General features: G+C 46.2%; 2 protein-coding genes across 2 annotated transcripts; one reads left to right on the top strand and one right to left on the bottom strand.

The window, feature by feature from the left end:
- Positions 1–441: 441 nt before the first annotated feature.
- On the bottom strand, positions 442–22,936 carry ACAD11 (acyl-CoA dehydrogenase family member 11). Its single transcript, XM_068152859.1, has 20 exons — positions 22,735–22,936; positions 19,698–19,797; positions 19,338–19,463; positions 18,244–18,405; positions 17,679–17,843; positions 17,016–17,163; positions 16,366–16,487; positions 14,720–14,826; positions 14,455–14,578; positions 14,025–14,102; positions 13,520–13,658; positions 13,302–13,409; positions 12,718–12,816; positions 5,593–5,659; positions 3,898–3,983; positions 3,692–3,763; positions 2,951–3,105; positions 1,608–1,724; positions 1,214–1,323; positions 442–773 (listed from the first exon to the last, which is right to left on the bottom strand). Exons 1-20 carry the CDS (start codon positions 22,869–22,871, stop codon positions 659–661), a joined length of 2,337 nt encoding a protein of 778 aa, XP_068008960.1. The 5' UTR covers positions 22,872–22,936; the 3' UTR covers positions 442–658.
- Positions 7,612–14,968, top strand: ACKR4 (atypical chemokine receptor 4). The gene is made up of 2 exons (XM_068152860.1): positions 7,612–7,678; positions 10,425–14,968. Exon 2 carries the CDS (start codon positions 10,432–10,434, stop codon positions 11,500–11,502), a length of 1,071 nt encoding a protein of 356 aa, XP_068008961.1. The 5' UTR covers positions 7,612–7,678; positions 10,425–10,431; the 3' UTR covers positions 11,503–14,968.
- Positions 22,937–23,026: the final 90 nt, after the last annotated feature.

Raw genomic sequence — 23,026 nt, 5'->3', positions numbered from 1 at the left:
CTACAAGGTAAGAAGCTCCTCACTCCAGGTTCCCTGCAGTGCACGTCCCAGCCTGGCTGGCTTTGGTGGCTTTAGGTGGGACACTCTCCAGCTGAGCATCCAGCTGTAGGGTCAAGGATGGGACTGGCTGCTCACAGAATTGTTAGGATTGGAAGGAACCTCAAGGATCATCTAGTTCCAACCCCATCTCAGACTGAGCCAAAGGCAGCACCTTCTCTTTAAGCATGAACAGAGAGGGATAGAACTTAAAGCTTGTATCAAGTTGACCTGTGATCAGCTTTTCTGAGGAGAAGGGCACTGCCCTAAGTGATTAGCTGGCATTTAGTCACAAAATCAAAGTTTAGCCTCGCTGGCAGTAAATGAAATGGGGTGAAAGAGCTTTGCCTGCAATAGAGGATAAAAGGGCTGTGAAAAGAAAGAGCAAAGAAAGCACTTTAGGTCTGCTAGAAAACTGCTTTTATTTAGTGTTAGACCTCAGACACTCTGGTGTCTGCAGGGCATTCTGCCAGCCCCTGGGCCAGTGTCAGAATTACAAGTGAAGGTGCACTGCTTCAAGCTAGGATCAAGGCTTTGAATCCATCCAGCATTCCTTGGAGTGCATCACTGAGCAGAACCTTGGTTCAGGCTCTCAGCCCCTGAAGCTGGCATTCTGCTGCCCTTACATCTTTGCAGTTAGGTGCTTGGCCTGGTCAAGCAGCTCCCACCTGGCAATGCTGGACAGATGCACTTCATCTGGCCCATCTGCCAGCCGCAGCGTCCGGAGGTAGGTGTACCTGTGCCACAACAGCTGGATTAGGGGCAGCCTTTGAAGAGCACCACCCACAGCAGGGTCTCTGTGCAGCTTTGGCTATGGGCATCTGTCTGCAGGGAGGCACAGAAGCTACTGCAGTGAGGGCTTCCCCATAGGGCTGAGAAGCATAAGCTGGACGCAGGCAGCTTCTCCCCAGAGGCACAAGGGGTAAGACTGAGCTGTAGAAAAGAATCTCCTTGCTGCTATCAACTCTTGTGGGTCCAGTGCCAGGGTTGCCTTGTGTGGACTGTGCTTTGTAAGGGTCAAGCAATGCACTTACATTGCAATTGAGTTACTAAAGCAGTTGCTTGGAGATGTGTGGACCTTCCCTCTGTGACAGCTGGGGGATAACAGCACCTGCTGCTGTCAAAAAATCACCTGAAGAGGCATGCTCACACTACAGCTCACTCTGCCTTTACTCACATGAAAGCCAGAGGGGAATCCTGGGAGACACCAGCTGCACCATACACTTGGATTGCAGTGTCAACCACCTTGACCACAGCTCGAGGAACCACCACTTTGGTCATGGCTACCTGCAGGTGGAAGAGAACTTGTATCAGCAGGAGCAGTTTCCTAAGCAAGTGCACACATTTATCTGGCAGCTCAGGATCTTGCACTATGCTGCTTTCTCTGGCTAAGGTAAAGTGCTTCCAGTCTTCTGCCAATCAAAAGCTCACCTTAAGGCTGTTTTCAACATGAAGTTATGCTCCAGGGTCTGCAGGATAACCTTTGGCAAGATGGTTTAGCTTATCTGAACCACATACTGCACAGATACTGTATCCCCTGTGCCCCAGCCTAAAGCTCAAGCAGAAGTTACCTCTTTCCTTGCTTTCCTGTTGCCCAAGGCATCGATCTTGCTGGCCGTGTGCAGGGTGAGCAGTCGAGCCTGGTTGATGCTGAGGCGGCATTCAGCAATCCAGTGGGCAATCACCTCCTGCAGCAGCCCAAGCCAACAAGTCAGTGAATGCCTCCTGCTGTGTCTTGGCTTACCTGCCTTAAAAGACCACGGCCCAGCTCCTCCCCCTCTGCACATTCAGCTCCTGGAAGACTCTTGTGCAAATTAAAGCTACACCACGCATGTACTCTACTAGGAAAAAAAAACAACACTTGATTGCAGAAATCCTGAAGCAAGAGCAGTTCTTTCCCTAGCAGGAAAGAGGACAGAGGGGAAAAATACCCCCAGATTCTGGCAGGGTTTCATTTCCTGGTCAGACCTGCTCACCCTGTTCCTGGAGACCTTCAAATCCTGTTTTTCATTGCCTGTTGCTCAGACTCAAACCCTCTCTCTCTCACAGGCACCAGTAGGCAGCAACTGGACTGTCAAAGAGGAGAGCAATTTGTCCTGTTTAGCTAACACAGCACCAGCAATAGTTTAAGACACCCAGGCAGGCAGCTGCAGGGTGGTGCCTGCTGCAGCTTCCTGCTCCCAGTGATGATCAGTGAGTTAACTCCCCTGATCCAAAGCCTCACCAGCCCTCTGTTCCCTCTGGCTCTGTACAAACAGATTAACACAACCCTTGCCAGACCCTAATTCAGTTTCCTCTTTCTGTTGCCTCGTTTCCAAATTGTCCTGCCAGCCTCACCTGTCACAGCCCCACCTCTACATGCTGATGGTCCCTATACAAAGGGGATAGTCACCTTCTTGTTATGCCAGGAACCCCTCTCTCACAAAACATTTCCATTCTAGAGCAAGGCCATATATCCTAATAGGGCCTTGCTTTGATCTGTGCTTTGATCAACTCTTTGTATTTACTTATGAGAGAAGTCCAAGTTTTAGTCAAATTTAGACCCTTCACTGTCTCTAGGAAGCACAAGCAGATATATGCAGAAGACAAATCTGAAACAGAAACGTGGTGAATTCATCTTGTAAGCAGAGAAGCATAAGCTGCAGGTCTGAAAAGCTGCCTGTCTGAACTGACCCTGAGAGAAAAACCCACAGCACAAAAATCTGTATCAAATCCAGCACAGGAGCAGGAAGTACTGCAGGGAAAGAACCTCAAATCCCAGAGGTTACAGTGACAGAGGGCAGCCTCACACTGATTGTCCCCTTGCCACCCAAGGCTGGGGCACAGCTCTACCAGTGCCCATTGTCAGAGCAGCAGGGGCTGCATGACCTAGCAGGGTGCTGGCTGGAGCAGCAGAGGCCAGGGCAGTGCTCACGTGCTGGTACAGCTTCTTGCCAAACGTCTCCCTCTGCGCCGCACGCTGGCACAGGAGCTGCAGGGCAACTTCCGCTGCACCGAGGGACCTCATGCAGTGGTGGATCCGGCCGGGCCCAAGCCGACCTTGGGCTATCTCAAACCCTCTGCCCTCACCTGGTTGAAAAGACAAACAGCACATGCAGAATCCACGCTTCCCTCCTTGACAGGACCTGTGGCTCTAAGCAGAAGTGGCATCATGGCACAGAGCCAGGAACAAGCTTCTTACAAGTTTGTTCTGCAGAGCTGGTGCTTATCTATTCCAAGCAGATCTCTCCTGGCACACTGTTTGGTAATAATACTGCAGCACAAAACATGCTGAGAAGGTTTCAGAGAGGGTTTGATTTACTTAGATGTCATCAATCTTACATTGAAAGACAGATCTATCCATGAACTTTGGCATAAGAACCTAAGGAAGCCTTTGAGGAGTCCAGGCCCAAGAGAGAAAGCTTTCAGGGAATGAAAACAGCAGAGAGGAAATAGAAGCAATTAGGATTTGGAGTAAATGAGAGGAGCAAAGCTCTCCCTGGAGAAGTTCTGGCCTGCTCATTCTTTCATTAATAATTCTCAGTTCTGTTTACTTTACAAGCACCCAGACTTGGCTGGCCACAACTACAGCAGAAGGCTATGAGAACCTAAACCACCACCTCCTAAAGCTTGGTTCCCTGCTGCATGCACTCCAGAGGAGTGAAATGGAACTCACCCAGGATGATGTTGGAGACAGGCACACGCACGTCATTGAAGTGTATCTCAAAGTGTCCTCCATGGATCTCATCTACAGAGACAGAGACCTCAGTTCATGAGCCTTTCTCTGTCCATGCAGCTTGGTGATGCATTTCATGCACAGTCTCTCTAGCACTACTGCAGCTTGACACAGCTGACAAACACATGAGAAATGCTGTCACTTACCCAGGTAGCCAAACACTGAGAGGGGTCTGATCAGCCTCAGCCCTGGCGTGTCCATGGGAACAATAATCATGCTGTGCTGCTTGTACCTGATCAAGGCAGAAAGAGCAAGTCTGGATGAGCTTGGAGTCTCCTTTCTGTCCCCTCCCTCCACTTCTGTCCTCACTCTAGTACTTGCATAAAGCCAACACTAAGATTCACCTCCACCGACTGCAGCCATCCTGCCTTGTGCCATGTGACACATGTGCTTCAGCACTCCTTGAGTCACAGCACAGTCAGAAGGGACCTCCAAAGGCCTAAATCTGCCCTTCTCTAACTCCAAACTATTGCTCCTCATCTTCTCACTATAGGCCTTTGCAAAGAGTCCCTCTGCAGCCTTCTTGTAGCCCCCTGTAGATAGTGGAAGGCTTTTATTAGGTCTGCCTGGAGCCTTTTCTTCTCCAGGCTGAACACCTCCAGCTCCCTCAGCCTATCCTCATAGCAGAGCTGCTCCAGCCCCTGATCATTTTTTGTGGTCCTCCAGCAGGTCTATGTCCTTCCTGCGCTGAGCCAAAGCTGTCTGCAAGACTGCAGGTCTCAGCAGAGCAAAGTGGCAGAATCCCCTCTCTCTATCTCCTGCCTCACTGAATAAGTCAGCAAGCCAAAATGTACCATTGGCATCTAAAACACCACAAGCAAAAAAGCTGCTTCTGTCACTTCTGTACTGCCCAGTCCATTTCCCCCTCCCACCCCTTTCCTTCTTGTTCTCTAAACATGTTTATCATCACCATGTTGGCTTGCCTACAGCTTAGGACAAACATCCCCCTGTTTAAATTCCTTCAGAATCTTGAAGGTCAGTTATTAATCAGACTGATCTGGAGGTGACACCCCAGGTCCCTAGGGTCAGTCTCCAGTGCAGTATCACACAATCCTCTCATGAGCTCCTGTTAGCTTCCAAAAGCTCAGGAGATGCCACCATCTGCACAGATGCTAGACAAACCTTCCTGTCTGCTGTAAGCAAGTTACTGTTTACTTCTTAATGGAACCTAAGATATCTTCTCAGTGGAATCTGGGCTAAGATCCAACCTGGAGATAAATGCTCCAGTTCTTTTGCCTTACTAGCTGCATGCCTTCAGTGTGGGCCCAGTCAGGAAGCACTGCCTTCATCACTTGCACAAGTTTCATTTGGGAATGAGCCAGGCAAGGGCAGTGTTCCATCTGCTGATTCGAGATGTGCAGTGCTCTCTGCTCTCACAGCTTCACATCACAAACAGCTTTCTAGGCCTACAGGCAACTTTGGGATCAGCTCAGTAGGTAACTGCAGGTCTCTGGCCTGCCACTTGGACTCACTCTGCTCAGGGCAGCTCTGGGGTTATTAGCATTGAAGCAAGCTGTTGCTTGAACAACTGATGCAGACTAAAACTAGCCTGACCAAGCTAAAGGTAGTAAACCCCCAGCTGATCACACAGCTGCACAGACTAGAGCAGTGCCATGAGGAGGGGGACATACAGAGGTGTGGTAAGGGTGAAGAGGACAGGAGGCTAACAGCACAACAGCAGCTTGGGCAGCAGCACACACAGGCACAGGTTTAAAACTCCCCTGTAATTCACCACAGCTGATCAAGGCAATCAGTGGTGTTGCAGGCAACAATATTAGCAAGCAGTGACTCTTCCAGGAAACAAGTTTAGGTAACTCTTTGGATGTTCCAGAAATCCTTACCTGGATGCTGAGGAGTTTCTGGTTCTGCCCATGACAATTGCAACTTTGCAATTTGGGTTACCAGCACCTTAAAAATTTCACAGACAAGAAGAGTTTTGAATATAAAAACCTCAGTGTAGAATCAAATCGAGTTTCATACACACAAATCCTGCTCCCTCCCCTCTGTGCTGCAGCAGAGGCAGTAGCCTCCCTGTTCATACCCTGAGTAATCAGACAAACAAAGCATCTATTGCCTAACACCTAAAGGGAGGGGAATGAAGAACAGCCAAACACTCAAACCCTGCAGGACCCAGCTCCACCATCTATTCCAGTGAAGAGAGAACAAGAGAGGACTCGAAATAGAACCTAATGATTTCTGTTTCCATCACAGCTAAGCAAATAGCACGATACAAAAAGACTCCTCAAGGTGAGATGCTGTTGTTTCAGAACTAAGGCTCCATAAAGCACAAAGACCGGAGGACCTAGGTGGGCATGAAATGCTGGCCACGTTCTACACTAATTACGCATAGCAGAGTTCAAAGGTTAGCCGCGATGACTTTGCTGCTACTTCATTAACTTCTCTGGAATGACAGGTTTTTTTCTGCTCAATGCAAATTATTTTAGTTCACACCTCAGGGGAATATCTGAGTGGAAACCATCACCTGAAAACAATCTGCTAACACTTCATCAATAACAATGCTTGAGACCCTTCTCTTTAGCATTTCAATGGAGCAGTCCTAAAGAAGACTCCACTGTTAATGCCAACGGCAGCTGATCTCTAGCAGCCTTAATTCTCCCTATCCTTTTCCCCCAAGGTTTCTCAGTACTCTCACACCTTACACAAACAATGAAGCCAGAGGAAAGCAGGCAGGATCACACCTGAGGGATGCAGCAATCTCTGCTTTTGTCTTTGCCATCTCAATGCAGATGATGAGGGTTAATTCAAGCTCTAACCTGCACAACCCGCTTTGCTTTGAGATCAGAAACAAAGGGGACTTCATCTTCTCTGGCAGGCATTATCACAAAGCTTTGGAGGCTCTGCTCCAGACAATGCCTGGCTTTGACCTGAACTACTTCCTCCTCAGAGGAGCCACAGCAATGCCAGGAAACAGGAGACTAACTTTGTACTGATACTCACTGCCTGCTTTGAGTGCCCTTTACTCCCCGCTCTTGCAGAATCCATTGCTTTCAAGCAGGGTTACATTTGCGGTTCAATGCTAAAAAGCTAAAATACAGGAGTGAAAAGTTGGGGTGAGCAGAATAAATCAGCCTGATTAGAAAGGGTAGATCTGAGGTAGTTGGTTTCTATGGACAAGTGCCACAAATGGGTGACCAACCCCACAATAACATCGGGTACACTGCACTGTGCTACCCTGCAGGGAGAGATGCTGGAATCTGCAGGGATATTTGACTCCTTTCCACAGAAGGTAAAGAATTGCACAAGTGCAACTCTCCCACAGGGTGCAGAACTATCTGTCATACTCTGGCAGACAATTTACCACTTGTTTTCACATCTTCCCTGTCACCCTCCTGGTCTGGTTCAGTATCACACACTGAAAGAGCAAACTCCCCCAGCTCACAAAAAGCAAACTCATCCTTCTGCTGCATCCCCTGGAACATTGCTTTATGAAGGGGACGTAAGGATCTTGTAAAACCTGACACAGGCCAATGCCAAAAGCACAGCAGTGCCCTGGGGGGAGAATACAGGTAACTGCCCTAGGCAGGCATCCCACTCTTCTCTCCTTTTCGTAAGTGTGATTTGATAGAAGCCTTTTGATGATGCAAAAAGAAATACCTGAACTTTCAGGAATAAACCAGCCAACATCACAGTGAAAGTAAGAGAGTCCTGACTTTCCAAACCCACTCACACTCTGGTTGGAACCAGGGGTGGGGGGACAGGGGTATGAAGTCTCTTCAACACCAGAAGAGTTTCCAAGAAAGCAGGAATGTTGTTTATTTTTAACTGGCAAGTCAAAATGAAAGTGCAACTGACTTCCAGAGGAGGGTGTGGTGCTCACAGACAAAATGCAAAGTGTCAGCCTAACTCCAATCATTTCACTGAAGCGCATCCCAGCTGCCGAACCAGCTGCTCATCTGCTGACAAAAGGTTAGTTTGGTTTTCATACTTACTGCTCTGCATGTTGAGTGTGATACTTTCTTACATAGTTAAGCTGGCTTTAGTGAGACATCATTGCACTAAGCCACGCTCATTTTCACTCCTCAAATTAGACTTTTTCAGTAGAAGCCCAGAATACTGCTTAATTCTGCTTAAGCTGGGGATAGGGACTTCATTCAACACTTGTCCAATCCCTGCCAAGTTTAACCACACAGAAATAGTGAAGGTGCATCTAAAGGGAAGGCTGGAATAGCTGGGCAAGGGAACATGCCAGGCTGCCTGCTAACAGATCTATGAACATGCTTCCTAGCACCAAGCCCTTGAGGAGGAGCTGAGGTTCTGAGCCTTTGGGTAGCTGTGGGCAGTTCTTTGTCATTACACCCTCAGTTGTCTCCAGCTGCAGGGTGCACAGCACCCATAGCAATCCTGTAAATGCTTCCATGCTGGCATGGCTCACTGTGTGGGACAGAGACTAGACCGAGCCTGTCCCAGCACTGCTCGGTGCCTGACTCCCAGGGCACTGGATCTGCTCTGCCTTACGTAATGGGCACGTACAAGTGTGCCTGAGAAACAGCCTGGGCAGGAAAGGCAAGTATGAAAAGGTTTGTTACACAGAAAAGGGAGAACTAGCAGCTGCTGCATTCCAGACACTGTTTCTGTCAAGAATTGAGATCAGCCAGAAGCATATCAGGCAGTGGAGCACAGTGCTTGGCACAGCTGAACCCCTTTTGTGAGATACAGGCTTCTGAAGTCTGCACTCAAATGTTTCTTGCTTTGCTTTCAAGCAGCTCTGCCAGTGATCCACATTGATTAAGCATTCCCAAATGGGCTCTGTAACAAGTGCTTTAAGTCTACAACCAAATCTTTTCAGTGGAATTGTTAATTTGCTTCTCCTCTTGGCCAAGCAGAGTAAACTCTCCTGGCAGCTGTTTCCTTCTACCAAAACCACCCCAATCCAAACAAGATATATTTGCTGCTGCTGCTTCTGTCTGAACCTCTCCCCAGCTGAAAAAGATTGCCTCTGCTGAAAAGATCCTGCTAGCAGACTGAAGGGCAGAGAGCAGACATCCCCTGCCAAAGTAACAGACAAGAGTTACAGCAGTTTTCCATTCTGCACACATCCTTTAGTGACACATCACAAGACCAAGTTTTTAACCACTGATTACACCTATTTTAACAGGAAGTGTTTTGAAACGTTGTTAATGACTTTGGATTATTTTAGTAACGAGGCCAAACCAGCTTGTAACACACTTAAAACAAATGCAGATAGAGTCACAAATAGCAAATCCAGAAATTCATTTTTCCCTACTGGGTTGGTTTGCATTGCTGAACATGAGCTCAACCAGTAACATTTTTTTTTCCCTGGTAGACAGAATACATTAAAAAAAGTTAAGGAATAGTGTTTCTAATAAAGGTTTGGCAGCCCTTCATTTAAACCCTGGTCTGAAAACCAGAAACTCTGTTTGGAGTGGTTTTTTCCAGATTGAAAAAGCCAAACTGTAGCTGTGGGGCAGAGTAGCAGATGATAATCTGCTGGCAGTAGCACTGGCCTCACATTCTGAAACATTGCAGATGCTGACCAAGGATGAAGTGCTTTTTGTTCTCAGCTACTTTCTGCCACTACTGTTCAGAAACCCTCGTGCAGAATAGAATAGAATAGAATAGACCAGACCAGACCAGACCAGGTTGGAGGAGATCTTCAAGATCATCATGCCCAACCTATCATCCAACACCACCTAATCAACTAAACCATGGCACCAAGCAGCCCATCAAAAGCAAACAGAGTTCTGCAGGACCGTAGTGCACAACAGAAAGCATTCCAGCAAGTTAGTGAACATGCTTCCAGGAGAAGAAAACACAGTAGGAAAAGAACACTCCAATTACCACCCTAAGCTAGCAGCAAGAAGACAGCCACAGTGTTTACAGTGTAATCTGTCAGGAGACAGCACCTGAAGAGCGAGCTGAGGTTCCGAGCTGTTTGGATTATCTGTGGGCAGTTCTTTGCCGTAACACCCTGAGCAGCCTCCAGCTGCAGGGTGCACAGCACCCACAGCAACCCTGTAAGCAGTTCCACAATGAGCATGGCTCACTGTGTGGAATGGAGACTAAACTAAACCTGTTCCAGCACTGCTGAGAGCCTCCAGTGCTGTGCTTTGTGTAATGGGCATGTGCAGGTGTGCCTGAGAAACAAGCACAGCCTCCCTCTGCTACACTCACACCCATATTTGCCAGAATTCATGGCAGCAAGCACCTCTGCTCACCTGTTAGCATTGCTTGCCCATTCATGACAGCATTTGCACTCCTTTGCTTTGTGGAGGCAGCTGCCATGTGAGCCCTGCAAAGGTGCAGACTAATTCATTTTTAAATGGCATACTGTCAAACACAACTGAGGCTGCAGCTGAGGAGCTCTCATTGCTTCAGCTGCTGAACTTGGAAACCTGTGAGGCTGCACTGCAGGCAGCCTGCAATTCCCTGCATTCCAGCTGAACCCCTTCCACTAGCACTGCACACAGCCCATTTCATACAGGACTTTGAGGTGGCCTCTCCTGCCTCCATCACTGCCTGCTTGGATTATTTACAAATGAATCTTCAATATCCAACCTCTTCAACCTTGAGGAGTACAAGCAGCCTTGAGAAAGGGGTTTGTTTCCACAGGCACTGTAAGAGTTAATAACAGTATTATTTCTCTGCTGCTCCCTTCTCCCTCCTTTTTTTTTTTTCCCCTCTCACCTTGCAGCTTTACCATGGGCTGGGATACAAATAACTCAATTGATTACTGGATTGATGATGAGGAGGATCTCGACTCTATTATAGACTACAATGCATACGAGCTCCTCTGTGAAAAAAGTGATGTGAGGAATTTCATTAAGTTATTCCCCCCAGTGTTCTATGCACTGGCTTTTACCCTTGGAGTGGCTGGGAATTCCCTGGTGGTGGCAATTTATGCCTACTGCAAGAAAGCCAAGAGCAAGACAGATGTGTACATCATGCAGCTGGCCATTGCTGACCTGCTCCTGCTCTTCACACTGCCCTTCTGGGCAGCCAATGCAGTGCGGGGCTGGGAGCTTGGGAGCTCCATGTGCAAGCTCACTTCCTCTCTGTACACCATGAATTTCAGCTCCAGCATGCTGTTCCTGGCCTGTATCAGTGTGGACAGATACAGGGCCACTGCTGAACCCCAGGGTCAGAGAAGAGCTGGCAAGCACTGCAGTATCACTTGCCTCTGTGTCTGGCTCTCTGCCATCTTCCTCAGTATCCCTGAACTGGTATTTAATCAAGTCAAGAAGCACAACGAGAGGAATGAATGCCTCCCTGTATTTCCCATGAACATGGAAACACTCTTAAAAGCAACTATTCAAATCCTGGAAATCACCCTGGAATTTCTGCTTCCCTTCCTGGTCATGCTGATCTGCTACTCAGCGACCGCTCGAGCGCTCTTCAGGTCTGCCAGCGCCAAGCAACGCAGACCCTTCCTGGTCCTGCTGGCAGTAGTGGCTGCTTTCATTGTCACCCAGCTGCCTTACAATGTGGTGAAGTTCTGGCGAGCCATAGACATCATCTACCTGCTGATCACTGACTGTGATGCAAGCAAAACTGTAGACATTGCACTCCAGGTCACCAAGAGCATAGCTCTGTTCCACACCTGCCTGAACCCCCTTCTCTACACCTTCCTGGGTGCCTCTTTCAAAATGCATGTGATGAAAGTTGCAAAACACTGGGGATACCGGAGAAGGCAACGCCAGAAGGGAAGGCTTGAAGAAGATTCCATGAATTATGAAGACCATACTGAAGAAACCACCAGCTTCACTATATAGACTCTCCATTACCCTCATTATATTATATAGCCATGGGAATTATTTACTAATCCTGGGGGGGATTGCTTCAGAGCTTTTTCTCTTTAAGACAACTTGCAGACATGTTTCTGAACGTGTAGACACATCAAGTGCTCTTCAAAGTGGAAGATGAGGCAAGAACTAAATACTAAAATTCCTAGAAACAACCAGATATTTGCTTTAAAAAAAATCCCACAAAACCCAAACACCTCAAAACTCCCACGATTTAAGTTTAAAAATACCACAGTATTAGGCAATTAAATAACTGTGCGACAAACAATCTGGGTCTGGACATCTCATTAAGGACATAAAATAAACCATCAGCAATAAAACACCAGTACAGGCACTTTTGTACCTAAAGTGACCTCCTACAGACTTTCCCACTACTTCCTTAGGAAATGAGATGCCCAGCTGGGAGAAACTGACCCAGACAAGACAATCTCAGGCCAAGAGCCAAGGTGCCTCCTTCACTGTCAGTGTAGAAGGAGAGCAAGCACTACCTTGTGCCGAGTGTAGGTACTGCACAAGCACCTACAAAAGGCAGATGCCACACTCAGAGATACACATCAAAATGCCATCACAGGTATGGGTAAAAAAAATCTGGGTGAGGCACTCAGTGCCATGGTTTAGTGGATTAGAAGGTACTGGGTGATTGGACTTGATGATCTCAAAGCTCCCTTCCAACCTGGTTAATTCTCTGATTCTGTAAAGAAGTGAACAGTACTGCAACATGAAAGACACTTGCCACTGACAGTAGAACTCCCTGATCTTTCTGGGAAGGTCAGCCCCAAAACATCACAGGGTGGTTTGAAAAGCAGCCAAATGTTACTGTAACTACACAGCACACTCACTCCTGACAGACTAGCTGCCAAAGCCAGCTTCATAACAACCAGAGTTTAAAGGCTATGGCTGTAGACATATAAATTACCTAATAAGGACAACTTCAAGCAAGAAAAGCATTCAGTCTGTAAACAAAACAGAGGTTGAAGAAAGGGCCCAAACTGGATTTGAGTCTTGCACTTCGCTTCATAGAACAAAAGCTGAGTTCAGCTCTTTCCATTATTTGCATTCTATTGCCTTTACCCAGGAAGATTCAATTTTCCATCTCAGAAATGGAACATAAATATTTTGGGTTTATGAGCTCTTGGAAAGAGCTGTAGAGACTTCACCATTCTTATTCAGATTTTCCATACTCACCACTGCTCCACCACTTCTTGCCATTGATCACATAACTGTCTCCATCTCGCTCGATGCTGCATTGCATATTGGTGGCATCACTTGAAGCCACATCTGGCTCTGTGTCAAAGGAAAAACAATACAAATACTGAAACCACTGGATTGAGTACACAGGCAGTGCCACCCCCACAAGTACTGGGACCTAGATACACCCCACTGACACTGCATACAAACAGAATGTTGAGAAGACATGAAGCAAGTACACAATGTTGTGTGTGGTACTTCCAGGTTCTGTCTTGAAACCTCCACCTCCAACCCGCTGCAAAACCACACAGCTTCAATCACAACCACCATGTTTGTGTCCAGTTCTATGTTCTGAAGAACCCCATCACAAAAAAGTGCAAGTTCTATGGTAAACCCATTGTGTGGTACACCACAGTGTATTTTACTGGTACTGAAAATAAATAGAAAGTAAACACTAATTAGTGTCACCCTCAGGGAAGGGCAGTAAGGGTGCTTCACTTTGCATTCACACTGAACTTCCTGCATCTGCCAGGGGAAACTTCTGACAGCTGCCTCTAACTTTCTTCTGGAGAACAAATTACCTGTCATGCAGAAGCAAGAACTAATCTTCCCTTCTAGGAGAGGCTCCAGCCACTTCTTCTTTTGCTCTTCAGTGCCATACATGTGCAGGACCTCCATGTTTCCCGTGTCTGTAAGAGACCAGCAGCATCTTTGCTTCAAGCCAGACAACTCGTAAGGCTTCAGATGCCCAACTTCTAAATGCTCTCAGTGCTGTAAGCTGCAAGACAGAGTTGCCAACCTGGTGCCTGACAGTTGAAAACCTCAGAAGCAAAGAAGCACCTCCCAGTCTCCTCAGCTATTAGTGCATAGTCAAGCTGGCTGAGACCACTGACATCTGGGAGAAAAAGGTTCCACAGACCTTCTGCTTTGGCCATTTCCTGTTGAAAGCAGCAGAGAGAAATGTTGGCAAAACCTCTTAGAAGAAAAAAGAATAATCATCAGTGAATTCTGCCTTGCTGCCTTTTCTTCCTTCCTAACATCCCATCCACCATACCTGATGCCTTTTCTCCAGCAGCTGTTTTCACCAGGTGCAGCCTTTGCCAAAGGTCAGACACACCCCTTACAACTCACTCTTGCTGTTCTCCTCTCTTGCCTCCCTCACCTCCTTCTGCACACTTTGTTCTTCCTTTCACTGTGTCTTTCCATGCAGAGTAACTCCTCAGCAGAACAGGCCAAATGTTCTTACACTGTCAGTGCCTGTTTCTTTCACTACTAGAGTGTTATGAATATTTACTGCCTCATACCTTCAGTCTCTCAAGCAGAAGTGGTTTCTTCCATTTTTTCTCTGCATTTCCATGTCCAGAATAGTATTCCATTATTTCCTTAGAGAAACAAGCAAACACATGCTGTTGAAGTTAAGGACCAATGTAGCACACACAAGTAACAGTGTGTTGTCTTCTCCAGCCCTACACACCAATAAACTCCAAAATCAGACATAGGTTTTTATTATGCACTTGGCTGCATTATAAAATTAAACATGCAACTGGAAATCCAACTGCAAGCTATTCATTTTGGAAGGCTTTAAATGCATCATGGAGATGACCCCAGTCAGTACCTTATTCATACAGGGAAATTATTTGGGATAGTCTGAAGTATGTGATGATAATGGTAGAAGGCTAAAGTTTTCTGATGACACGAGTAACCATTCATAAATAGATTTACAGAAGCTTTTACCTTCTCAGCTGGATATATGTGCTGCTTCATGAACTGCTTAACTTTCAGCAACATTTCCTGGCCCTTCCTGCTTTGATGGAACAGCTCTCCAGAACTGCTGTGATGTGTGCTGCTGAAAGCTGACCTGGAAAAGAATATTCAAGGCAGTAACAAGACCAGATTCTCCCTCATAATAACATAAGCTGCCTTATCAAGGCATTTAAATAAGTGAAGACATTGTAAAGGCTTTGGTTTGCCTTTGACCAGTAATTTAGACCATTCTTACCTTTTTGAGAGCTCTAAACCTCTCTCTGCCAAAGGCTCTACAACTTTACCAAATGCATGACTATTCTCTGCAGAAGCATTTCCAAGGAGGTATCTAGCATATATACCCTGAAAGTCAAGAGAAAGACGTCTGTGGTATAATTATGGACTCAAAGTTGTGTCTTCAGTGGATTGGTGAATTCCTCAGTCATGAAAGTAACACTTAAATACACACTCTTAAAATAAAAACAGCACCTGGGTTTTACTGGCATATGTTAATGTTGGGTTTGGTCTATTACTGATAAAATGCAGATGTTCCCCACACAGGAGAAAACAGACACAAAGAGAAACACAACATACACTCCGGCAAAACCAAAATAAAGGCAAAGAGAAAGGAAGAGGTAAAAAGGAAAAACAAACCAAAACACACAAAGGGTTAGCCCACACCTGGTATGCTGCTCTCATGCAGAAACTCATTAAAATACACTTGAGCCCTGCAGTGGCTGATTATCTATTAAAGAGTTCCTTCTACTAACAATGAATCAAGGAAACTTATTTTTCCCTATAATCACATCTCCAATGTTCATAATACACAGCTTTTGTCATCTGTACCAACAGCATCTTATTTGTTCTGTTGTCTGCCCTCACAAGAGTGCAGAAACTGAAGAGACCCTTTGATTCTCAGTAATACCAGATTTAAACTAGCCAGGGAGCACAAAAAAGGAACAACAAAAGTGCCTGCATAGTGGAAAATAAACAACTGGTTGATAGTAGGCTGAACATGAGCCAGCAGTGTGCCCAGGAGGCCAAGAAAGCCCACGGCATCCTGGCCTGTATCAGAAACAGTGTGGCCAACAGGAGCAAGGAGGTCATTCTGTCCCTGTACACTGCACTGGTTAGGCCACACCTTGAGTCCTGTGTCCAGTTCTGGGCCCCTCAGCTTAGGAAAGATGTTGAGTTGCTGGAACGTGTCCAGAGAAGGGCAACAAAGCTGGGGAGGGGGTTGTAGCACAAGCCCTGTGAGGAGAGACTGAGGAAGCTAGGCTTGCTTAGCCTGGAGGAGGCTCAGAGGAGACCTTCTTGCTGTCTACAACTACCTGAAGGGAGGCTGTAGCCAGGTGGGGGTTGGTCTCTTCTCCCAGGCAACCAGCACCAGAACAAGAGGACACAGTCTCAAGCTGCACAGGGGAGGTTTAGGCTGGATGTTAGGAAGAAGTTCTTCACAGAAAGCGTGATTGGCCATTGGACTGGGCTGCCCCAGGAGGTAGTGGAGTCACCATCACTGGAGGAGTTTAGGAAGAGACTGAATGGGGTCCTTAGTGCCATGGTTTAGTTGATTAGATGGTACTGGATGATAGGTTGGACTCGATGATCTCAAAGGTCTTTTTCAACCTGGTTAATTCTATCCTATTCTACATCCACATTCTCTTTGGTTTTAGCCTGCTGCTCTAAGCAGCTGGCTGTATCTAACACAATGTGCTTAATGGGGCAAGAGTTCTTGGGCAGCTATCAGCCGTAAGAATCCAAGGTATCGCCTCTGCAGGAACCAGCTGAAACGGAATGGTCCCAGGTAATTTTTACACTGTTGTTCAGATTTTGCACAAGTCTTCCCAACTACAAACACTCTTCACAAAAAAGGTGACATTTCAGCAAACATGAGAGCATTACCTGAGATATTGCTGCCAACTTAAAGTAAGACAAAGCAAGGAAAAAATTGAAGTTGGGTAAAGCAGTGCTGATACCCCGGCAGCGGCAGTACACCGAAACCAACTCTTCAAACGAGGGAGTGTCTACAAAAAAACCAACAGAGTATTTGACAATACTCAGCATTTGCTGCCTTCTTTCCACTTTATTCTTTTCAAACAGTCCAACAGCTTTTCAGCTTCCTGAGCTGCTCCATTTATATCATAAACTCCATGATTTATCATGGGTACAGCAAAAGGAAACAGGAGCTGTCTGAGTCGTAACTAAGCAGAACACTTCCCACCGTTCCTCACCTCCACTCTAGTCAGGAAATCAACTTCACCATGGGTTTGGGGTTTTTTTTCATTTTTTCTTTTGGTTGAGGGTTTTTGGCTTGTTTTTTTTAAATGTATGTTTCCATTTTCTTCTATTATCTCCAAGAAAGGTTCTCCAGCCCTTACAGAAGCTGCAGCTTCCTCAAACAGGGCTGTCTTAGGAGTCCCTGCCAGTGAAGATAACTATGGAAAAGTTCAAGTGTAAAATGATGTGCTGATTAATCTTATTATTGCTCACACAGGTAACATATGAAATAGAAATCAAGCTTGGCATTCAACAGAAAGATTACAGTTTCATACCTATGGTGCCTTTGAAACCCAAGAAAGTTCCTTCACATAGGTCCCCAACAGCTGGAGGCCAGAAGTGGAAGAGAGTGGCGTAGGCTAAATCTGTTAGTGGATGGCCAGTAGTTGAAAGCTCCCAGTCCAGGACTGCCAAGACACGAGCCTTAAATAGAAATAAAAGCTGGAATGCTGGAAGATAAATTCCCTCCATCCACAAATGCACAACCCACTTAGCATCCAGCAGCTTTATTTGGTTACTGTGTTTTAAAACACAGGCTGTACCCATCCACAAAAGCAGGTCCTCTTGGTGCTATGTCAGGATTTGCAATGAAATCACATTCACTTAGTGGCAGGAAACCAGGCACTTTCCCAATCAAAATCTCATTACATTTTACATTTGAGTGGCTCTTTCTGTCACAAACTTCTAAACTATTCTAGTCAAAGATGACTGAATTAAAATACCCTAAAGAGAAGCAGTATTGCAGTCGGAGCTTTGTTTCCAGTACCTAACACCATATAGATAGTGCAGAGAAGAGTTAAGTTCTCTGCTGTTCCTTTCAACAATGCATCATGCACTACAATACCCACACAAGTGTACCATCACATGGTAGGAGCACATAAAAAAAAATAAAAAGAGAGAACCAAAACCCACTAAACATGCACAGGGGTTTCATTTACCTCTGTTGGATGGAAGATGATGTTATCTATTCTGAAGTCCCCATGAATCAGTTTTTCTTCATTATCATCAAATGGCAAGTTGTTTGCCAGCCACTCAGCCAGCTTGTTCATGGCAGGAATGTCTGTCTGAGCAGCTGCCTCATACTGTCTTCTCCATGTTGATACCTAAAGCAATACAAATACTGCAGCAGGTTTTCCAGCTGATTCACAACCTCTTCAAGAGCACAAAATCCTGAAGCACACAAAGCTTCCAGGCTTTTACTCCATTACCCATAAATTCAGTCAAGTCCAGCACCTTTGCATTTGCAAACGTAAGATCAAAAGATGCAACAAAGACTACCTCTGTTTTCTATTTCAGTCCTATTTACATAGCCCAAATCTAATACTCTAAAAGCAAACTACTACAATTCCCCAAGTACAGCATAGCAGAATTATCTGAGTGCAGCAGTAATTCCGTACTGCACACAGAGAACTGAAGCGAAGGTGGTTTTGGTTACAAGTCATTAACCATCCAGCTTGCAAACCAAATAAATCCTCAAAGATGGGATTTTTTGAAGAGCTGTACCTGTCTCCTGCAGTATCCTGGTCCTCTACCATATCCTTGGAGACCCAGAGACTTTACATCAAAGGAATGCAGCGAGGCCAAAGTTTCTATCATTGCAAGGTACAAAGCTGAGCGCTCTGCTGTGCCTACTTCAGGCAGTGACAAGTCTTTAAAGACACGACCCTGTAAACATCACAAACCAGGTGTTTGGTGGGATGCAAGCACCAGATGAGAGAAGAAAAGCTATACATGTCAAGAACAAAAGCAAATGCAGTGAGCCAGTGCTCCCTGTGGAGCCAAAACTTCCTTCATTTACTTTATTGCCCAGGACAGATGAAGGATTCAGAGTAATCTCAGATCGTTAGCACACCATGTCACTATTAGAAGGTAAACAAAGCAACGGATGCATCCAGCAGATGAAAGCCTGAGTTAGAGCACACAATCCAGATATCCTCAAGCCTAGAAGTACCAAAACCATCAAACAGCAATGAAGGAAATTCAGAAATAAAAAAGGTATGTTTATTCAACACAATAAATGTGTGAGTGTTTCCCAAGTTACAAAGAGTGCACTACTGTCCACCTCAGAACAAACATTACACATCTACAGCCCTAGAAATGGGAAAATGAGAAGCCTTGCTACTGGTATAAAGGAATCACTCTGATCTTGTCAAAACCAGGAAAACATTTCCAGCATTAGTGTAACTCTTCATAGCTTTTACATTTTCTTGCTATTGATTCATGGGTTTTGTAGGAAGGTTAACTTCATCTCCAGGAACTGGCCCACAAAGTCTTACATCTCTAATTGCCCAGTGAAACTGATGAGATGGTAGGAGGCAAAGAAAGGGAAGAGGCCTGAATTCAAACATGATACAGCAGCCTTTGAATCTCCAAAACCTAACAGAAACCGTATCAACTTGGCTACAGCACACTCAGAGTAAGGAACCACAGACAGAGCTATGCCATATCCTTTATGAAATGAGTGCTTGAGCTGAAACCTTGGTTTTCCAGAGAAGGTACTTAGTAAATGCTGGATAAGCTCTAACAGAAAGGTTTTCAATAATAAAAAGCAGCTTGTCATAGAGAGAAGAAAGAATCTCTCCCACTGGAACACCCACCTGCACGTGCTGCATGACATAAAACTCCGTTCCAATAACAGAATCATCACTGCAGTACAACAGAGGCTCAGGCACGGGAAACCCAGCTGCAAACAAGGCTTTCTGCACACGATATTCCCTGTCGACCTGAAGAGAACACAGAAACCTAGTCTGAGTGAACAGTCCCCAAACATACATGAGCACAACAGATGACAACGTACCCTGTGCATGTTTAGTTATCTATATAGCACAGAAAACTGGAAATGCTCCAGCAACTCACTGCATTTCTGGCCACGTTCACCAGCGTACTGCACCATCATGTGCAGGATTTAGCCACCTGCAACACAATAGGGCTGGAGCTCGACGGAGAATGTTACTCACTTTGTGAGCTCCAGGTAGAAGGGGGCCATGGGGCTTCTTCCTGAGCACGTAAGCCCGCTCACCCTTCTGAAGGTAAAAGGTAGGATTTGACTGGCCTGAGCTACAAAGAGAAAAATTGCAATTATTTTTTAAATTCAACTGCTTGCAAACTTTGAACAGAAACAATGTAGAATGCACTGTGACGTGCTGTGCTGGGTTGAAGTTTCCCCCCAGCATTAACTCTGCCAGACCAACTCGGTTAGAAGCAAAGTGGAAACAGTATTTACAAGCAAAAACTACACTCTACAACGGAATGCAATGGATATGTACAAAATATACAGTATTTACAATATTATACAGATATTTACAATTAGCAAACAACATGAAAACCCCCTGGTCAGAGACCAGGGAAGCCGTTCCACTGCCTCCCCTACCCCCCTGTCCCAAGAGAAAAGAGAAGCAGACAGAAAAGCAATAGGTTGAACTTAACTAAACAATGCAGCCAAACCAAGGTCAGCCAGAAGCAGATTAGTCTCTCCTGAGCGAAGCAAACAGCAGAGACATCAGAAAAGAAAGAGTAGTTTAGGTACAGCCTGTTTCATGGCAGATATTTATCCCATGAATTTGTTTAGAATAATCTTTTGCTTTCCTTTTTACACACAATAGTGATTTGTTTGTATTTTTCTACTTTTCTGCTCAAAATCTGTAACTAAATTTTAAAGGCAGAGCCTAAAACCACCACACTTGGCCTGAATAAAGTGGCAAAAGACAACAGAAAAGGTTCAGGGCTGGTTGGTCTGGGTATGTATTTTTAAAATACAGGGTGCAAGTGATAGCAAGTGGAAGCTAGAGGTTCTATTCTATTTATTAAAGATGTCTTCTTTCACTGTAGCAAGGTGACAGATACTCAACTTGTTCTCCTGTGAAATGGAAATATCATCTCTCCTCCCGAAAGAGGCATCATTCATGTTCTCAAGGTATGCAGATGTAAGCTTCAAAGCTTTCCAGTTTGGAGGAAATGCAACAGAGCAGAATTCACACTAGCCTGTAACTGTGTTTGTCTTTAAGCACAGAGAAAGCTCCCAAAAATAACTGATGAATACTAGTAACAAGTCCCACTGTATCCTAGCCTGACCATTACAGGCATTGGTTATGCTTAAGGGACTGCTTATAGTAATGTTACAGCTTTAAAGAATGAATGTTACAGGGACAAGGAATCAGAGAAATGGGACATTTCAATCACATACATGCATAAAATAGGACAACCTAGTTTACAGAAGCTTATACAGTATTAACCAGGTTGGAAAAGACCTTCCAGATCATCAAGTCCAACCTATCACCCAACACCGTCTAATTAAACCATGGCACTAAGCACCTTATCCAGACCCTTTTTAAACACTTCCAGTGATGGTGACTCCACCACCTCCCTAGGTAGCCCATTGCCATGGCAAATCATTCTTTCTGTGAAGAATTTCTTCCTAACACCCAGCCTAAACCTCTTGTGTGATGTCTCTGGCCCCAGGACCAGGTGAACCTCCTTGTTCCTTACTTGAAAGTAAGGAACTGCATGCTTCTTTACTCTGTTTGAAAGGCTCTTCTGCTGAGCACTCCAGCCCCACAGCCTGGTCTTGTGAAATGTGTCTTTCTGTTTTAATATTTAACCTTTCATCAGTACCACCTGATGCTTAATCCTAATGCAGCCTGGGCAAATCAATTCACCTCTCCAAGCCTGTGACAGCTATCAAACAGGGCTGGCATTATAGCAAGAACACAGACTCCCAGGTCAAGCTCATCGACCCACTTTCCCCAAGGCTCAGTGCTATCTACATGCCTTCCTCTCCTCATTCTGAATCATTCTGACTCAGTCCAATAAAAGACTGGAAAACTATCAGAAAATTGAAGTCAAGTAGACTTTTGCCCTCATCCTCCCCACAACACTTCCATTTCCTCTGAGGCAGCTCGGGCATAGTCTGTAAGTTTCACAAATGCACTGTACAAACACTCCACTTTGCACAACAGAGCTGAAGCCTTGAAGCACAATTGCAAGACAAGTAGTGGAAGCATAAATATTGGCAATATTTCAGCAGATTTTACTATTAGCTGATCAATTGAAGCAGACGCAGGATAAGAATGCAGCTAAGGGTTCAATGGATGGTTTATATTTGCATCAGACAACATGGAAAAATTGTTCTGTTTGAGACAGCTGCAGCTAGAGCAGTTGATGTCATGCTTACAAAGGAATGAATCCATATCTTTAGTGACTTCTAATCATTCACTCCCTTTTTAAAGCCACAGAGCCACACTGCTGAAGTGCTGATGCAAATAAACTAGATGTTCTGTGCAGTACAATGGCTTTGGTGCCTCGGTGCAGCATCTCACTGCCCAGTGCTTTGCTCTTGGGGCAATCGTGGGAATCTCAGCACAGTATCACACTGCTCTCACAGATTTGCTTGTGTGGCAATACCCTACAGACTGTAAAATGGGTTACTTAAGCCATATGCGTGCTTCTGAATGTTACTTGATATGCAATTCATGGTCAACCTGGTAACGTGAGCTTCACGAGCAGGCAATGAAACTATTTAGTAGTCATGAGGTGTTGGGTGACAGGTTGGACTTGATGATCTTTGAGGACTTTTCCAACCTTACTCTATTGCGGCATACGCCAACAGAGTGCACTACAGAGGACCAGACGTACGTCCGAGCACGGCCTGAAGTCTACCCAGCAGAAGCCTGCGGACAGACAAGCGCAGACGAGAGGTCTGCCCACGCCACAGGTCACCTTCACCGCCACCATGAACTTTTGACTCCTCCAGCTGCTCCCTCGACGGCTGCTGCCTGCCATCGGGGATAACGGGCCCTACGTCCGGTCCTGATTCCCAGCGGGCAGCCAGCAAAGCCGCGGCTCCGCTCCTCAGCCCACACAGGCACCCGTAGGGCCCTCGCTGTGGCTCTGCACCTCAGGACTCCCCACAGGCGAGGGCTCAGGCGATAGCCGCCATGGAGGCCGCCCTTCAGCCCTCAAGGCAGCGTCGAAGCAGGAGGGCAGCCCGCCTTTTACCTGTACTGCCTGACAACCAGGGTCCCCGCGGGCTGCCGAGGGAAGCCGGGCAGCCGGTTGTGCAGGTACCGCTCCAAGCTCCCCTGATCGAAGCGGTGCTGTGACCGCACCTCGCTAGTGCCCGGTTCGGCCGACATCCCGCTCACACCTCCCTGCGCCGGCAGCGTAGAACAAGCACCTGCCCACACTGCCGCTACGCTAATGACGGAGCCGCCCCGTTCCGTCCCGCTCCGCTCCGCTCCGCCCCGTCCGGTGTCGCCACGGCAACCGGAGCGGCCTTGGTCCGTCAAGG

This window comes from Melanerpes formicivorus, unplaced genomic scaffold (genome assembly GCF_026170545.1).
Source record: "Melanerpes formicivorus ecotype bairdi unplaced genomic scaffold, bMelFor1.0.p_v2 SCAF_24, whole genome shotgun sequence".
Taxonomy (NCBI): Eukaryota; Metazoa; Chordata; class Aves; order Piciformes; family Picidae; genus Melanerpes; species Melanerpes formicivorus.
Note: the sequence above shows the minus strand (reverse complement) of the source record. Positions and strands in the feature narration are given on the sequence as shown.

Coding starts and splice junctions, on each gene's coding strand:
- ACKR4 (XM_068152860.1), top strand. CDS start 10,432: ATGGGCTGGGATACAAATAACTCAATTGATTACTGGATTGATGATGAG.
- ACAD11 (XM_068152859.1), bottom strand. CDS start 22,871: ATGTCGGCCGAACCGGGCACTAGCGAGGTGCGGTCACAGCACCGCTTC. Junction 17,844..18,243: donor CAGGATACTGCAGGAGACAG/GTACAGCTCTTC, acceptor GTATTGCTTTAG/GTATCAACATGGAGAAGACA. Junction 13,659..14,024: donor TTCTGCTTGAGAGACTGAAG/GTATGAGGCAGT, acceptor TGCTTTCAACAG/GAAATGGCCAAAGCAGAAGG.